General features: G+C 45.0%; 1 protein-coding gene across 2 annotated transcripts in view; it reads right to left on the bottom strand.

Moving 5' to 3' along the window:
- Positions 1-19030, bottom strand: part of LOC137561759 (ankyrin repeat and sterile alpha motif domain-containing protein 1B-like) — a 145559-nt gene that overhangs the window by 69715 nt on the left and 56814 nt on the right. The window contains exon 3 of one of the 2 annotated variants that reach the window (XM_068273109.1): positions 18135-18266. In XM_068273109.1, coding sequence (XP_068129210.1) covers positions 18135-18266 — 132 coding nt within the window. Of the gene's footprint in view, positions 1-18134; positions 18285-19030 lie in introns of both variants that reach the window. The other variant, XM_068273108.1, reaches the window with a different exon arrangement.

The raw sequence follows: 19030 nt of genomic DNA on the forward strand, positions 1-19030 counted from the left end.
CCAACCCTGCCCTCAAGGCCCACCAACAGTACATGTTTTGCAGGAAACCACACACAATCACAGGTGGGGTAATTAATGTTGCAGCAGAGCTGATTAACTACCTCTGTGGCTTTATACAAAACCTGCACTGTTGGGGGGCCTTGAGGACAGGGTTGGGGAACACTGGTCTAAAGTGTCAATAGCCCCACTACCATCTAAAGGGTCTATAGCCCTTCTAACTACAGAATTATAAACTTCAAGACGGTGTTAATTCATAGAGAGGAATGCAAATGGTAACAACTGTAAAGTGTGTGAGGAGTTATCACCTGGCCTGAGCCGTTAAGTGGAGTGTTACTAGAGACTGCTATGCAAAATGGAGGATTCTAAGCTGTCCAGACTGAGGTCCGCACACAATTTTAGGCACAACTTGAATTAATTTCTGGGACGGAATTAGGGAAGAGTAGAACACATTTCTCCATTCCTCTGTCCACCCTAAACACTGGCATGAAAATGGTCCTTAAGGACCAGGCCTGGACATCCCTGATCTACAGGATCACTTCTGCCCTCCAATGTTCTCACGCTCTGAAGAACAGTCCAAAGAAGGCCCACTGTTTTCTGGTGGGCAGAAGAAACCAAACGGTTAACACAACCCAGACCACTTTGGCGTGGAAGGACGGTAAAATATCTCGGGTAGCTAAAAACGACAATAAACCAATAAGATCCTATTAGAGTGGCATCATTCCAAATTTCCAAGGGTCTCCGGACCAGGAATAAATTACGAGACGGAAGCGAACATGAAAGAGGGGCAGACTGAAGTCTCGATCTACAAACGGACATTCAGAAGCACTTGTCCTAGCAAAGAGCATTATTGACTCTGCAGAAAGCACGCCATTCAAAAGACATGAAAGCCTATTTATGTCTGGGACTAACATCTGCAGCTAGAGATAGAACAGGCTTTGAGTAACTAGGTCAATTCTTTACAAGGAAACGTTACTTTCACGTGAAGACTTTGCTGAGTTCACGAGATTCTCACGTCCACTGACAATACTCGGGAGATGTGGGATGCCAGGATATCATTAATTCCCAGCAAACTGTAGACATTTCTCTGTGACTTATTTGGTTTCTATATAGGGCAGCTCCTCCACCAGCTATGCATAAAAACTATCCCCAGACAGATAAATGGCACAGCTTCCGCCGTGGCCAGACTGAAGTCCGATGACGTATTATGACATAGCTACAGGCTCACACCAGCGATTCTGGATGGACAGCCTTGCTTTCAGGGGCATACAGAGATAATTTGTATATCATAGAGCAGGGGTCAGAAACCTTTTCGGCTTAGGGAACCATAAACGCCACATATTTTAAAATGTAATTCCGTGAGAGCCATACAATATGTTTCAAACTGGGGCAGTGGGGCTCACGTCCCTGTTGCCATGGTGATGTGTATACAGTTGATCCGCCGGGCAGCAGAAGTGTCAGACACGTCTTCAGCAACATCAGCAATTTCCCAGACAGGAGAAATACCGACTAATAGCTTGTACAATTAGCTAGTTGACTTGGGGGTTGATTCACTTTGTAGGACGGGATCCCCGCACTTTGATTGGCCCAATAGGCTGCCTGGGAAGTGACAGGAAGCCTATTGGGCCAATCAAAGTGTGGGGATCTCGTTCTACAAATGACAGGATCCAGAGTGTGACAACTGGAGCAGCCATTCGTTTTGGGGTAGCCCGAGTAAGTTAGTGGTAGCCTGCACTACTTTGAAAATGTTACTTGTGCTGCCACACTAAGCTGCGCTGCTTGAGCAGTACTAGATTTGTATGTGAGCCAGTCAGATGTAGCCATCAAAAGAGCCACATCTGGCTCCCGAGCCATAGGTTCCCTACCCCTGTCATAGAGCCATAACAATCCCTGCCATGCACTGATGAGGACCAATACATCCAAAACAGGCTGTATGCACGCTGCGTTGATGTGGCTCTGTGAAACGTATAAGCTATAGGCTTGCTATACCCCAGCAGTTGCAGATTTGTGCCTGGCTTTCAGGGGCATAAAGAGATGATTTGCATATTTGGGAGTGATGCATCATGGGAAATCACAGTTGCTCACTTAAAGATCAACTGTAGTGAGAGGTATGTGGAGGCTGCCATATTTATTTCCTGTAAAGCAATGCCAGTTGCCTGGCAGCCCCGCTGATCCTCTGCCTCTAATACTTTTAGCCATTGCCCCTGAACAAGCATGCAGCAGATCAGGTGTTTCTGACATTATTATCAGATCTGACAAGATTAGCTACATGCTTGTTTCTGGTGTGATTCAGACACTACTGTAGCCAAATAGATCAGCATTGCTGCCAGACATATGGTATTATTTAAATGGAAATAAATGCGGCAGCTTCCAAATTCTTCTCACTTCACTTTTCCTTTAAAGAGGAGCTGTCAGCCATACTATCTCAGACAACTCCCCACATATATAAGTAGATAAATACTTGCTCTACTTACATAACATGTGTATTGTACTGTCCATGTTTTGAATTTAGTGATTTATCTATAGTGAAAAAAAAAAAAAGAAAATCCGTCTTAGGATTCTCCATTTTAACTGTGTCTATTTTGAAGCCAATCCTGATGTCATTTCCTCCCTTACTCTCCTCTGCCTGATTGTGTATCATTGCCCATCCTCCTCCCAGTCTCCAGGAAACCCCACCCATCTCTGCAATAGAAAGTGCATTGTCTCAGCATGAGAAATATTGGCCAATCAGAGAGGAACAGAGGTGTGGGTGGGGATAACAGGGTGGAAAGGGGCTTCAGCCAATCAGGCTGCATTAGTTAAGTCTTGGAGGAAAGTAAAGAAGCAAAAAAAGACAACCCAGCATGCCCTGCAACTTTCTTTGTGCCGCAATATAACAAATAAGAGTCAGGTAAACTGGGGAACGATCATTTATCAACAAGAAAAGTAATGGTGATTTTTAACTTTTGGATTGCCTGGTTAGCATCCGTATTACTAGTTTACCAGATAAAAATAAAGAATTGATTTTTGATTTTATGCCCGACAGTTACACTTTAAATCCAGGCAATAAAAAAAAAATATCTGTACCAGGGTCCAATTCCATAGCTGCACACTTTGTAGTATTGCATCCATATAAAAAACAAAACAAAAACATTTATATCGCGCTTTTCTCCTGGCGGACTCAAAGCGCCAGAGCTGCAGCCACTAGGACGCGCTCTATAGGCAGTAGCTGTGTTAGGGAGACTTGCCCAATGTCTCCTACTGAATAGGTGCTGGCTTACTGAACAGGCAGAGCCGAGGTTCGAACCCTGGTCGCCTGTGTCAGAGGCAGAGCCCTTAACCATTACACCATCCAGCCAGATTCATATACTGATACTGGATCTGGTCATGTTAACAGGATTCTTCTCGTCTTACTTTAAATAATATAATCTAAGAGGAGGAACAGTGTAAACTGCCAACAGGTACCCCCTGCATATGACTTTTTAGGCTGTAGCATTCTGCCAGTCATAACACTGGCCTCTAGGTGGAGCTGCTCGGCTCTGGCTCACAAGGCACCATCACCTACTCAACTCCTATCAAACTTTGCAATGTGAAACTGCGAATCTGACATCATGTAGTAAATTCTGCAGCTATCAAAGGATCACTATTGCAAAAAAAAAAAAAATGTGAAATTTAAATTACATGAAGACCCATAAATAAAAAGTACATTGCTTCCAGATTAAAATGTGCTATCAATTACGTTTCTCCTATATTGCTGACGCTTACAGTAGAAATGTGAAAGAACGGACGGGTTTTGGACTAGTCCATCTCTCCATGGGGGATTCTCTGGGTTTTTCTGTATTTTCAAAAGCAATTCATGAATGTCAGTTGCTCAGCCCAACTGCCAGATTAGTGAGCCAATGGGAATAAGGGAAGAGAGAGGGCGGCATCTTTGTATAGATCCCTTCTGGAGAGTGCTTTTGTAAAGAATAAATTACGTACTGAGAATCCCCCATGAAGAGATTGACCAGTCAAAACCCTGTCAGTTCCATTCCACTACTGTAAGTGACAACAGCATAGTAAGTAATATATGGCTCTTTTTACTCTGAAAGAAACAGTTATTTGTACAGTGGTGTGAAAAACTATTTGCCCCCTTCCTGATTTCTTATTCTTTTGCATGTTTGTCACATTTAAATGTTTCTGCTCATCAAAAACCGTTAACTATTAGTCACAGATAACCTAATTGAACACAAAATGCAGTTTTAAATGATGGTTTTTATTATTTAGTGAGAAAAAAAACTCCAAATCTACATGGAGCTGTGTGAAAAAGAAATTGCCCCCTGAACCTAATAACTGGTTGGGCCACCCTTAGCAGCAATAACTGCAATCAAGCGTTTGCGATAACTTGCAACAAGTCTTTTACAGCGCTCTGGAGGAATTTTGGCCCACTCATCTTTGCAGAATTGTTGTAATTCAGCTTTATTTGAGGGTTTTCTAGCATGAACCGCCTTTTTAAGGTCATGCCACAACATCTCAATAGGATTCAGGTCAGGACATTGACTAGGCCTCTCCAAAGTCTTCATTTTGTTTTTCTTCAGCCATTCAGAGGTGAATTTTCTGGTGTGTTTTGGGTCATTGTCCTGCTGCAGCACCCAAGATCGCTTCAGCTTGAGTTGACGAACAGATGGCCGGACATTCTCCTTCAGGATTTTTTGGCAGACAGTAGAATTCATGGTTCCATCTATCACAGCAAGCCTTCCAGGTCCTGAAGCAGCAAAACAGCCCCAGACCATCACACTACCACCACCATATTTTACTGTTGGTATGATGTTCTTTTGCTGAAATGCTGTGTTACTTCTACGCCAGATGTAACGGGACACGCACCTTCCAAAAAGTTAAACTTTTGTCTCGTCGGTCCACAAGGTATTTTCCCAAATGTCTTGGCAATCATTGAGATGTTTTTTTTAGCAAAATTGAGATGAGCCTTATAAATGTTCTTTTTTGCTTAAAAGTGGTTTTCACCTTGGATATCTGCCATGCAGGCCGTTTTTGCCCAGTCTCTTTCTTATGGTGGAGTCGTGAACACTGACCTTAATTGAGGCAAGTGAGGCCTGCAGTTCTTTAGATGTTGTCCTGGGGTATTTTGTGGCCTCTCGGATGAGTTTTCTCTGCGCTCTCGGGGTAATTTTGGTCGGCCGGCCACTCCTTGGAAGGTTCATCACTGTTCCATGTGTTTGCCATTTGTGGATAATGGCTCTCACTGTGGTTCGCTGGAGTCCCAAAGCTTTAGAAATGGCTTTATAACCTTTACCAGACTGATAGATTTCAATTACAGTACTTTTGTTCTCATTTGTTCCTGAATTTCTTTGGATCTTGGCATGATCTTGGCATGATGTCTAGCTTTTGAGGTGCTTTTGGTCTACTTCTCTGTGTCAGATAGCTCCTATTTAAGTGATTTCTTGATTGAAACAGGTGTGGCAGTAATCAGGCCTGGGGGTGACTACAGAAATTGAACTCAGGTGTAATAAACCAACTTTAAGTTATTTTTTAACAAGGGGGCAATCACTTTTTCACACAGGGCCATGTAGATTTGGAGTTTTTTTTTCTCACTAAATAATAAAAACCATCATTTTCAAACTGCATTTTGTGTTCAATTATGTTATCTTTGACTATTAGTTAACGGTTTTTGATGAGCAGAAACATTTAAATGTGACAAACATGCAAAAGAACAAGAAATCAGGAAGGGGGCAAATAGTTTTTCACACCACTGTATGTGTATTTACAATTATTTTTCATTTTAAAATGTTTCGCTATAGTGTTCCTTTAAATACTGGTGCCACAAGTCTGGAGGTTCAGACCAGGTGACCTAGTCCTAGGGAAACCATGGTGAAGTTATTCTTTAGCAGAAGCCAAAAAAAAGAAACTTAAAGTGAACCAGAGACGAAGCACCCTCGTGTATTTTACAATATAGATCAGTGGGAACATTAGAGAAAACACCTACCCTGCTTTCTGTTTCATTCTGTACTGCACAGCTTGCTTCTTATCAACCCTGATAAAATCCCAGACTAAGCATTCAGTCTGACTTTGCTACAATGACTCCGCTATAATGATTCCTGAGCAAAGCCAGCAGGGGGCAGGCTTGGATTTGAAAAGACATGAGAGAACACAGACTGAGCTATAAATATTCCTCAGAAAAGCCAGACTGAATGCTCAGTCAGGGATTTTATCAGGGCTGATTAGAAGCAAGCTGTGCAGTGCAGAATGAAACAGAGAGCAAGGTAGGTGTTTTCTCTAATGTTCCCACTGATATATATGGTAAAATACATGAGGGTGCTTCGTCTCTGGTTCACTTTCTGGCAAAAAGGGTGTACATTTCATATTGTAAATGTTCTTTCTGCCTGGACATGAAATGAAACATGATGGAGATTGCTACAGTTGTGTTCCATGCAGTTGTTATTTGCTTTATCTTCTTTACACCTTCTGGAGGTGAGAGAATGAAATCGGTAAATAGGAGTTTTGCTCTCACAGGTCAGATTGGAGAGGAAACACCTCACCGTACAGATGTCCCTCCAGGAATGACTCACAATGGGCTGCGTGGATAAGCGGTGTATTTAGGGGGTATAATGCTGGTGTGTTTGGGCACAGCTTTTAATATATGCATTACAGTGTTCACCCCAGAATTTGTTTCCGGCCGGGTGGCATGAAAAAGTAGCCGGATGGGGCGAGATGAGAGGATGCAGGGTCCGCGTCTCTGCACAACTCTGCTTACAGCATAGGAGGAGATGAGCAAATGAGAGTCGGTTGCTCACCAAAACTAGCCGGGCAGAGCACCCGGCTAAAAGAGCCTGGGGAGAACACTGCATTATTTTATGTCAGACACACCTGATCTGCTGCATGCTTGTTCGGGGGCTGTGGCTAAACGTATTAGAGGGAGAGGATCAGCAGGACAGCCAGGCAACTGGCATTGCTTAAAAGGAAATAAATATGGCAGCCTCTATATTCATCTCACTTCAGGTTCCCTTTAACCACTTGAGGACTGCAGTGTTAAACCCCCCTAAAGACCAGGCCTTTTTTTGTTAAATTGGCCACTGCAGCTTTAAGGCCTGGCTGCAGGGCTGCACAACTCAGCACTCAAGTTAACCCCCCTCCCTTTCCTCCCCACCAACAGAGCTCTCTGTTGGTGGGGTCTGATCGCTCCCCCCATGTTTATTTTTTTATACAAATATTATTTTTTTAATAAAAAATACTATTTCTTTAATTATTTTGTTCCCCTCCCTCCCTGCAGCCGGCCAATCGCGGCGATCGGCTGTCATAGGCTTCTGCCTATGAGAGCCGATAGCTCTTTGGTGTCCCAGGGGGACAGCCATGTCACATGTGCCTTAGATCGCAGCGCTGTACTACCCTAATAGACGGTCGTTTCGCCGTCTAACAGTCTCCGAGCGGCGATTGCCGTTGGGAGACTGAAGGCAAGCAGGAGATCTGCGCGCAGCCTGCACGCGATCTCCTGCTAGCCCCATAGACGGCCGGTCACGCCAATCGGCGTGGAGCGGTCCTGGGGCTGCTGCACTGCTCATGCGAATTTGCGTGGAGCAGTCGGCAAGTAGACACCTGAAATGAGAGGGATATGGAGAGCACGCTTGCTGCATGCAGAGCCGGGACAAGGTCCTCCAGCACCCAAGGCTGAGACACCAAAGTGCGCCCCTCCATCCCTCCACCCCAGCCGTCACACACTGATTACTATTAGATAAGAGGTGCCCCAGGGCCCCCAACACCTTAACCTTTAGTTATCTGGCTTGCAGTCACTTCCATGTATCTCCTTTTCTTATTTCTTTCTGCTTCAAACACAATTAGGAATGACAGCTGAATGAATTGTGCGCCCCTCCTACACTGCGCCCTGAGGCTGGAGCCTCTCCAGCATATGCCTCGGCCCGGCCCTGGCTGCATGCTTGTTTCAAGTGTGCGATTCTGACAATACTGCAGCCAAAGAGATCGTCAGGACAACCAGGCAACTGGTATTATTTAGAAGAAAATAAATATATGTTTGGTAAGGTAAGATGGGGGCATGGGCTCAGAAAAAATAGTGGCCAGATTCCCTGAACATCCAACAGGTCCTTAGGCACATGCCTAGGTTGCCTCGTAGATGATCTGGCTCACATGCAGGGTGGATGCATGGCTGGTGTCTCTGCTGTTGCACACACACTGCTGCACAGGATGAATTTACCAGCTTGCAATCTGGCCAGAGCCCCTGGACACCCAGCAGGTCCTTAGGCACATGCCTAGGTTGCCTCATAGATGATCTGGCTCACATGCAGGGTGGATGCACCCAGGCCCAGAATTACATCAGAAGAGCTTATAGGCACAGATGTCCTGGTGCCTAAAGGCGCGTACACACACTGTATTTTTACAAGCGACGGGTCCGTCAGACCCTCCCGGGGAGCAGTCATTCTGCCGACAGTAGCACGCCGTACAAGCTGTCGGCAGACTGATAAGACTGTTTTTGACTGATCCGCACTGCCGATAGCTTGTACACACGTGCTGTCAGCAGAACGACTGCTCCGCGGGAGATCTGACGGACCCGTCGCTTGTAAAAATACGGCTGTGTTTGCAGTTGATTCCCCACATGCCAGCCATCAGTCAGGTGCCGGGTTGTGTCTGGTTGGAACAGTGTATGCATGGTCTTTCAAGACTATATATTTTTTCTGATTAAGATATTCTTTATGCTTTGTAAAGGCCTGACGAAGTGTTAAAGAGACTCTGAAGCGAGAATAAATCTCGCTTCAGAGCTCATAGATAGCAGGGGGCATGTGTGCCCCTGCTAAACCGCCGCTATCCCGCGGCTTAACGGGGGTCCCTTCACCCCCAAACCCACCCCCGCAAACTTTAGTCGTAGACTTGGTCGTTAAATTCTCTTACTGGAGGCAGGGCTAACGGCTGCAGTCCTGCCTCCAGTCGCGTCTATCAGCAGCGCATCGCCGCCTCTCCCCCGCCCCTCTCAGTGAAGGAAGACTGAGAGGGGCGGGGGAGAGGCGGAGATACGCGTCTGACAGACGCGCGTGGGGCAGGGCTGCGGTGGTTAGCCCTGCCCCAACCAGGAAGAGCTCCCCCGCTGCACCGAGGGGATTTGGGGGATCAGGGACCCCCGTTAAGCTGCGGGATAGCGGCGTTTTAGCAGGGGCACACATGCCCCTGCTATCTATGAGGTCTGAAGCGAGATCTATTCTCGCTTCAGACTCTCTTTAACAACCCGAAACGGACTAGTGTCGTCGCCTGAACTAAATAACCTTTGAAATAGTTTTTTTCATCAAACAAAGCACACAGTGTCTATGATCTGCTCTACACATTGATTCTCTATGTCTGTACCACAAAACTTTTTTTTACCTTTTTTTGAAGAAAAAAAGATTTTTTTGAATATAATAAAGTGTGAAACTAAAACTTTAAAAGCAGATTACTGATTTGTGGCTTCACATTTTTCAAATCGATCTTCCTATACAAAAGCCTGAAGGGAGATCTCGTCAGGTGAATGCAGAGAGTAGGTTTAGTAATCTCTTATTTACTCTCTGCTCAGGACTCTGCATAGGGAATGAGGGAGGCACTCGAGGAGGGCAGTGCGCCGCCTTTCCATCATCAGGCGCCTGTAGGCAAGTGCCTACAGTGCCTTATGGTAAATCCGGCCCTGGATCCACTGCCAGTTTCTCTGCTGCCTGTTACACACACACTGCTGCACAGGACGGGTTCCTCAGCCTGCAATCTGGCCAGAGCCCCTGGATACACAGCAGGTCCTTAGGCACATGCCTAGGTTGCCTCATGGACGATTTGGCTCACATGCAGGGTGGGATGCATGGCCGGTCTCTCTCCTGATACACACACTGCTGCACAGGACGAGTTTCCTCAGCCTGCAATCTGGCTTCTTTAATAACCTTCCGCTGTGTCCTAGATACACTCTCTGTCGCTTTACATATGAATAGGAGCTGGCTGAGGGCCACAGAATATAAGCTGGCTCTCTGTATTAAGAATAAGCTGCATCGCCACTCGGTTAAATAAAACGAGAAGTCATGGATTATTACCCAGCGGCGTGCTAATCTGAGCGCGGGGTAGTCGCAGAGGTTAGCCACCTCGTGATGTGTGCCACGGCTAGATTCATCGACTCGGGGAAAAGCAGCTTCTGACTAATCGCGAGCTTTCACACCGGGAGCGCTGGCCAAATATGACCCCGGCTATTCATGATGTCAGACCAACAATGAATAGAGGCTGGTTTACTGCTGTCTAAAGGTCGTTCCCACCTCGCGAATTCATCCGCGATTCTTCCGACGATTTTTTTTAAGGACAATTGAAGTGAGAGGAATATGGAGGCTGCCATATGTCTTTCCTTTTAAAGCGGACCCAAACCAAACATTTTTTTTAATTCTAAATATTTAGTTGCACCACTCTGACACATACAAAGATAAATAAACACTCCTTCAAGCCTATGAGCATTTCAGTGCATGCTTTTCACCCTTCTCTTTTCATAACTAGGATTATACAGGTGGCAGCCATTACTTCTGAGCTTAGTAGGAGGTTTTAGATCATGGGTGTGTTTGTCATCAGCTACCCTCCCTCACAGGGGCGTCGTCTATGTGACATCTCACACAAGCTGAGATCACCTCCCCTGTGACATCATCAGTAGCAGCCTGTGTTTTGTTTTTGTTTTTTATCTCCTCCACCAGTCTGCCGGATTCTGTCCTGGCAATATGAAAGGAAGGGAGGGGTTCCTCCAATAAATGTAAAATATTTGAAATCTTGTATTTTTAATTTGGGTCCAATTTAAACAATACCGGTTGCCTGGCAGCCCTGCTGATCTATTTGGCTGCAGTAGTGTCTGAATAACACCAGAAACAAGCATGCAGCTAATCTTGGCAGATCTGACAATGTCAGAAACACCTGATCTGCTGCATGCTTGTTCAGGGGCTATGGCTAAAAGTATTAGAGATGACAGGACAGCCAGGAGACTGGTATTGCTTAAAGGGGAATAAATATGGCAGCCTCTGATTTTTAAGTGACTATACAGATCTGGGAAAAGATTTGTGCCTGCATTGGAGTCCTTAAATATTTATTAGTTTCAATACCATTTTTTCTAGTAAAAAAAAAAAAGATATATGAAACTCTTCATTTTAGCGCTATGTTACACATAACAGGAGCCAGGTCATCCACAAGGCAGTTGCCTAGGGCCTGGAGAGAGTCTAGGGCAGTGATCTGCAAACTTGACTCTCCAACTGTTAAGGAACTACAAGTCCCACTATGCATTGCGGGAGTCTGACAGCCACAGTCATGATTCATAAAGACAACTGCATTATGGGACTTGTAGTTCCTTCACAGCTGGAGAGCCACGTTTGCAGATCACTGGTCTAGGGGCCTTTGGGACGCTAGCCCCACCACATCTTACTAAAAGAGCATTGCCTAGAGTCCCATTTCATCCTAATCCTTCTCTGCACTGAACAATTCAGATCCTCACCTATCATGGCTTACACAGAGTGAAGGGCGGCATGGGTGTAACAATCACCCCTGCAACCCCTGCCACTGCAGGGGGGCCCAGAGGCTCCCTCTTCCCAACTGCAAGTGCAGCCACATAGCAAATAATCCTCCCCGTTCGCTCACAAAAATCGCCCCCGCCACCATCTCTAGCCATGCAGAGTAGCGGGTGTAATTTTATCTTGCTTTCAGATGCTGCATCACAGCAGAACACTCTCTGCTTCCATTGGTTGACTGCTGATCAGGAGCCAGCAAATGGCAGCAGAGAATATTCAGCTGTGAAGCATGGAGGAGACCCGCGGCGCCTGGAAGCAGGTAAGTATACACCCACTCCCGCTACTCTACATGTCGAGAGGAGGTGGCGAGGACAGTTTATTCTGAGCGAACGGGGAGGCTTTTTTATTTTTTTTAAACACATGTCTTTGCTAATTGGCTGCACTTGCGGGTGGGGAGAGGGAGGAGGAGAGTTATATATTTACACTCACCTAAAGGATTATTAGGAACACCTGTTTCTCATTAATGCAATTATCTAATCAACCAATCACATGGCAGTTGCTACAATGCATTTAGAAGTGTGGTCCTGGTCACCAACCTCCTGAACTCCAAACTGAAAGTCAGAATGGGAAAGAAAGGTGATTTAAGCAATTTTGAGTGTGGCATGGTTGTTGGTGCCAGACGGGCCGGTCTAAGTATTTCACAATCTGCTCAGTTACTGGGAATTTCATGCACAACCATTTCTAGGGTTTACAAAGAATGGTGTGAAAAGGGAAAAACATCCAGCATGCAGCAGTCCTGTGGGCGAAAATGCCTTGTTGATGTTAGAGGTCAGAGGAGAATGGGCCGACTGATTCAAGCTGATAGAAGAGCAACGTTGACTGAAATAACCACTCGTTACAACCAAGGTATGCAGTAAAGCATTTGTGGAGCCACAATACACACAACCTTGAGGCGGATGGGCTACAACAGCAGAAGACCCCACCGGTTGCCACTCATCTCCACTACAAATAGGAAAAAGAGGCTACAATTTGCACGAGCTCACCAAAATTGGACAGTTAAAGACTGGAAAATCGTTGCCTGGTCTGATGAGTCTCGATAGAGTCAGAATTTGGCATAAACAGAATGAGAACATGGTACCATCATGCCTTGTTACCACTGTGAAGGCTGCTGCTGGTGGTGTAATGGTGTGGGGGATGTTTTCTTGGCACACTTTAGGCCCTTCGTGCCAATTGGGCATCGTTTAAATGCCACGGGCTACCTGAGCATTGTTTCTGACCATGTTCATCCCTTCATGACCACCATGTACCCATCCTCTGATGGCTACTTCCAGCAGGATAATGCACCATGTTACAGAGCTCGAATCATTTCAAATTGGTTTCTTGAACATGACAATGGGTTCACTGTACTAAAATGGCCCCCACAGTCACCAGATCTCAACCCAATAGAGCATATTTGGGATGTGATGGATTGGGAGCTTCGTGCCCTGGATGTGCATCCCACAAATCTCCACCAACTGCAAGATGCTATCCTATCAATATGGGCCAACATTTCTAAAGAATGCTTTCAGCACCTTGGTGAATCAATGCCACGTAGAATTAAGGCAGTTCTGAAGGCGAAAGAGGGTCAAACACCGTATTAATATGGTGTTCCTAATAATCCTTTAGGTGAGTGTAATTATTCATTGGCTACATGTGGGGGGGGGGGGGAGGGGGATTGGGGACCACGGGGCCTGATGCTATCTCTTTTGCAGGGGGCCCTATTAAGTCTATTTATGCCCCTGGGAGGTGGGGGGTGTATTAGAACCACTGCAATAGCGCTAAAGATCTATTTTTCTGACATGGGCACGCATCCTAATAGCAGTGGAACGTCGGCAGGCCAGGCAGAAAGCTGCAGTCCTGTCATCCATCCAGTCAGCCACGGCTAATGTGCTGCCAGCTCTGCATTCAGGTTGATTAAAAAATATCAATTTATTATTAGAGGCAAGACAAGAGGAGCAGACAGAAATCACAGGTCACCAAGACAACTTTAATGGGCGGCTTCCTAATGTTCCACCACCCAACCTTCCCCCTATGCACAGACACACGCCCCTGCAAATGACCCCCCCACCCCCTTTTACTGGAAGTAAAACAACATTTGTAAGGTAAAATAATGGTTTTCTTGGCTCAGTTTAGCAATGTGACTAGAGTCGCCTGCAATGTCTGCCACACAGAAAAGTGCCAGGAGTTAAAAAGGAATCTTTTTAAACAATTTCAATGTAACAGAAAGGAGTGACTGCGGGAGGCGTGGAGGCTTTTGTCTGCGGCTCCTGCCACATTGCGCTCCTAATTCCCACACTTTCCTGCTCTCTGCACAGAGCGTTTTCCACTCAGCTTAAAGCAAACCTGCCCCAAATCCCAACAACAAGAAACCAGCGGGCTTAGGGCTGTTTCACACCAAGAGCGCTTGTGAAGAGCGTTTCAGATTGCCAGCTCTTGCTAATACTTTGAAAAGCGATTGGACAATTAAATCCTGTGGGCTGCTCCGCACCAGACAAAATAGTTCTTATTAAAATCGAAAGTGTCAGCATTAATTCAAAACTTGCATGCAGTGAGGTAGAATAATGCGATCTGTTACAATGCAGAAAACAGGCCCATAGAATTGCATGGGCAGTGAGTAGACATACAAACCACTGGATTATTCTGAAGCAAGCTGAGTCTTCCACAGCTGCCAGCACTACAATGACTCATAATTAACAATTTCTAATACCTATGACCACTAGAGGCCACTGTTGGCAGCAGGAAATGGGTCGTTTACTCAGAATAAGAGAAGGCGTGTCTTCCCACCTTGCAAAAAAGTGTTTTTACTGCTGTCTGTGTAAAGTGGGGGATGTTACAACTTCTGTAAAGTTGCCACTGCTGTCCCTAATTCCCTGTCCTCAGGACAGGGTTGCCAACTTATCCCTTTAAATACCGACACATATAAGTTATACAGGTTCTGGGGCTTCTCACAGATAATCAGTGCCTAAACTACATCTAACTAGCCACAAGGCATGTATAATTCATAAGCGTCCGTATTTAAAGGGATGAGTTGGCAACACTGCCTCAGGACTACCTGGGCTCTGGTTTAGGCCGTGACAGTCAATGGAGGTCCCAGATACAGGAAATCAAATGAGGTCAAATCTTCTCAGCAGGGACTGAAACAACAGGAATAACCTTTAGGAAGGTAGGGGACAATGAATTTATTCAGCAGAAATTCTCCATATAGGCCATATCTATTTATCTCTAATAACCCTGCTTTTCTCATCAGTTGTTAAAAGCCCACTATCCTGAAAATTGAAACATTTTAAAGAGACTCTGAAGCGAGAATAAATCTCGCTTCAGAGCTCATAAATAGCAGGGGCACGTGTGCCCCTGCTAAAACGCCGCTATCCCGCGGCTAAACGGGGGTCCCTTCACCCCCAACCCACCCCCCGCAAAAGTGTGTCGTAGAAAGGTCGCAGAATTTCCCTTCCTGGAGGCAGGGCTAACGGCTGCAGCCCTGCCTCCAGTCGCGTCTGTCAGCGGCGCATCGCCGCCTCTCCCCCGCCCCTCTCAGTGAAGGAAGACTGAGAGGGGCAGGGGAGAGGCGGAGATACGCGCTGACAGACGCGCGTGGGGCAGGGCTGCGGCGGTTAGCCCTGCCCCAACCAGGAAGCGCTCCCCGGGTGTATCGAGGGGGATTTGGGGGTGAAGGGACCCCCGTTAAGCCGCGCTATAGCGGCGTTTTAGCAGGGGCACACGTGCCCCTGCTATTTATGAGGTCTGAAGCGAGATTTATTCTCGCTTCAGACTCTCTTTAAATACATATATATATAAAATGTACATTTCAACCTGAAAAAATGCACTTTAAATTACTTTTTTCCTATGTTGCTGTCACTTGCAGTATGTCTTAAAGGGGAACTGAAGTAAGAGGTATACGGAGGCTGCCATATTTATTTCCTTTTATTTATTTATTGTATTTATAAAGCGCCAACATATTACGCAGCGCTGGACAATAAATAGGGAAACATGCAATATTTAGGGGTGACATACAGCAAAATGACAATACCTGAATACAAGAGAGACCAGATCATGCAGCACAGTATGAGTACAAGATAATGCTTAGTCAGTCACTGGATGGAGCATGGAGATTAGGCAAGTTAGGTTCACTCAGATGCATAGCATGGGGGCACAGTAATGGAGGTGCATGATCAGGTAGGACACAAAAGGAGGAGGACCCTGCCCAAAGGCTTACAATCTAGAGGGAGAGGTAAGGACACGGAAGGTAGGGGACCAGAGTTCAGCTGTGTGTTTAGAGCACTTGTGAGGGGTAGTAGGCCAGAGTGAAAAGGTGAGTTTTAATCAATACCAGTTGCCTGGCAGCAGGGCCGGGCCGAGGCATAGGCTGGAGAGGCTCCAGCCTCAGGGCGCAGTGTAAGAGGGGGCGCAGAATTCATTCAGCTGTCATTCCTAATTGTGTTTGAAGCAGAAAGAAATAAGAAAAGGGGATACATGGCAGTGACTGCAAGCCAGATAACTAGATATTAAGGTGTTGGGGAGGTTGTGGGCCCAGTGGCGCCTCTTAGTCTAATAGCAATCAGTGTGTGATGGCTGGGGTGGCAGGGATGGAGGGGCACACTTTGGGGTCTCAGCCTTGGGTGCTGGAGGACCTTGTCCCAGCTCTGCCTGGCAGTCCTGCTGGTCTATTTCTCTGCAGTAGTATCTGAATAACACCAGAAACAAGCATGCAGCTAGTCTTGTCAGATCTGACTTTAAAGAGGAACTCCAGTGAAAATAATGTAGTAAAAAAAGTGCTTCATTTTTTACCATAATTATGTATAAATGATTTAGTCAGTGTTTGCTCATTGTAAAATCTTTCCTCTCCCCGATTTACATTCTGACATGTATCACATGGTGACATTTTTACTGTGGGCAGGTTATGTAGCTGCTGCTAGCTGTTTTGGCTGTTAGAGACAGCTGTAAAAAGCCATTTCCTGTCTGTGAACATTGTTACATTGTGGCAGTTTGCCCAGAGTACCGCGGTCCCAGAGCTTCTTGTGGGAGGGGTTTCAGCACAAAATCAGTCATACAGCGCCCCCTGATGGTCTGTTTGTGAAAAGCATTATATTTCTCATGTAAAAGGGGGTATCAGCTACTGATTGGGATAAAGTTCAATTCTAGGTTGGAGTTTCTCTTTAAAGTCTGAAACACCTGGTCTGCTGCATGCTTGTTCAGGGCCTATGGCTAATAGTATTAGAGTCAGAGGATCAGCAAGGCTGCCAGGCAACTGGTATTGATTAAAAGGAAATAAATAAGGCAGCCTCCGTATACCTCTTACTTCAGTTCCCCTTTAAGAAACTGAAAAATCTGGCTTTGGACTAGTCCATCTCAGTAGGGGGATTCTCAGTATCACCTTTATTCTTTGCAAAAGCATTCCCTGGAAAGGAACTATACAAAGACATGAGCCAGTTGCCCAACCCATTTGCACAATGTTTTGGCTGTTGGACTGAGCAAATGCTGTTTAGTAAGTAGTTTTGTTAATTAAAGAAATACCTGAAAATCTCCAGTGATGAGATAGACTGGTCCAAAACCTGACCGATCTGTCAAATTTTCACTACCTACTTCAAGTGACAGTATGTAAGAAAAGTAATTTATACTTCATTTTAATTCGGGGATAAATGTACATTTATTTGTATGTACTTTACATTTTTACAATTTTTTGTGATTGGTTGTCCTTTAAGCTTGGATACTGATTGAACTATGTGAAATACAGGTCAGTTTATGAAACACAATCCTAAACATGAACTCTTTACATAATGCCTGGTACACACCATGCAATTTCCCATCAGATTGACAGTCAAATCGATAATTTCCGACAGGTCCGATTTGATTTCTGATCAATTTTGTATAGGAGGAATTGGAAAAATTTGATCAAAAAAAACGATCGGAAATCAGATTGGACCTGTCGGAAATTATCGATTCGACCATCAATCTGACGGGTAATTACACTGTGTTCACCAGGCTTAAAGTGTAACTGTCGGGCATAAAATCAAAAATCAATTCTTTATTTTTATCTGGTAAACAAGTAATAAGGATGCTAACCAGGCAATCCAAAAGTTAAAATCTCTATTACTTTTCTTGTTTATAAATGATCATTCCCCAGTTTACCTGACTCTTATTTGGTACGTTGCTGCAAAAAGGAAGTTGCATGGCATGCTGGGTTGTCCTTTTTTGCTTCTGTACATTAGTTAAGTCTGAGGGGAAATAAAGAGCAAAAAAAAAAGACAACCCAGAATGCCCTGCAACTTCCTTTGTGCGGCAACTTACCAAATAACAGTCAGGTAATCTGGGTAATGATCATTTATAAACAAGAAAAGTAATAGAGATTTTAACTTTTGGATTGCCTGGTCAGCATCCTTATTACTTGTTTACCAGATAAAAATAAATAATTGATTTTTAATTTTATGCGCAATTACACTTTAAGGCTGAATTTGTACTGATAGAATGTTGCTGGAACTGATAAACTTACCAGGCAGGACCAATGCTGTAACGTTAATCAACTTTAGTTATTAGTAGTTAGGTAACAAAGGTAAACTTTATGACAGTAAAACATTCCAACAATAAAGTCCGCAGAGTTAGAGAGAGGCACAGGAACAGGAAAGATACCGATGCGATACTTACATAGGCTTTGTAGTCGCAGGCCTGGAAGATGAGTTTTTCGGGATGGTGCTGCCAGTACTGGAAGGGTATGGAGCCGGTGGTTTCGTTGGGGCCACGCAAGCTGATGGAAGGTTGTTCTCCCCAATCTCCTGTCTGAAAATCATATTTACTCTAAAAGTAACAAGTGTCAGTTTAGTAGGAGGCTCAAGAGCTGGTGAATGCACATGGAACACCACCACGGACACGACTGTACGCACTGCGAGACGGGACAGCGACAACCGCCGCGACACACGGAGACACGTATAAAAGGTAAGAGAGGAAGAGGCAAGGGCATGGATTAAAGGGCCCCAGTATACATGGTCTGGGTGCCCTTGCCTAACTACAAGAACTGAACAGTGCCAGCGGGATTGTGGGGGAAAAAAAAAATTCAGCCACAGTAACAAGCTTATCTCAGAATGCAAATAACAAAAAGCTTCCTATTCCAGATAAGATAAGGGCACTAGGACTAGATGGTAATTAAACCAATTACACACGTTAAGTTTACAGTGATTTACGCAATTTTACCATATTTGTGTTTGTGTAACCAGCTATAGGCATGCTTAATTTTAAAGGAACCAGAGTTGAGACATATAAAGTCCCCAATATGTATTTCCTTTTAAACCATAACAGTTGCCTGGCAGCCCTGCTTATTTTTCAGTCAGAAATATCTGATCTGCATGCTTGTTCAGGGTCTATGGCTAAAAGCATTAGAGACAGATGATCCGCAGGACAGCCAGGCAATGTGCATTGTTTAAAAGAAAATAAATATGTCAGCGCCCATATGTTTCTCAACTCTAAGGGCTGGTGCACACCAAAACCCGCTAGCAGATCCGCAAAATGCTAGCAGATTTTTAAACGCTTTTTTTTATTTTTATGAG

Source organism: Hyperolius riggenbachi, chromosome 3, assembly GCF_040937935.1.
Source record: "Hyperolius riggenbachi isolate aHypRig1 chromosome 3, aHypRig1.pri, whole genome shotgun sequence".
Taxonomy (NCBI): Eukaryota; Metazoa; Chordata; class Amphibia; order Anura; family Hyperoliidae; genus Hyperolius; species Hyperolius riggenbachi.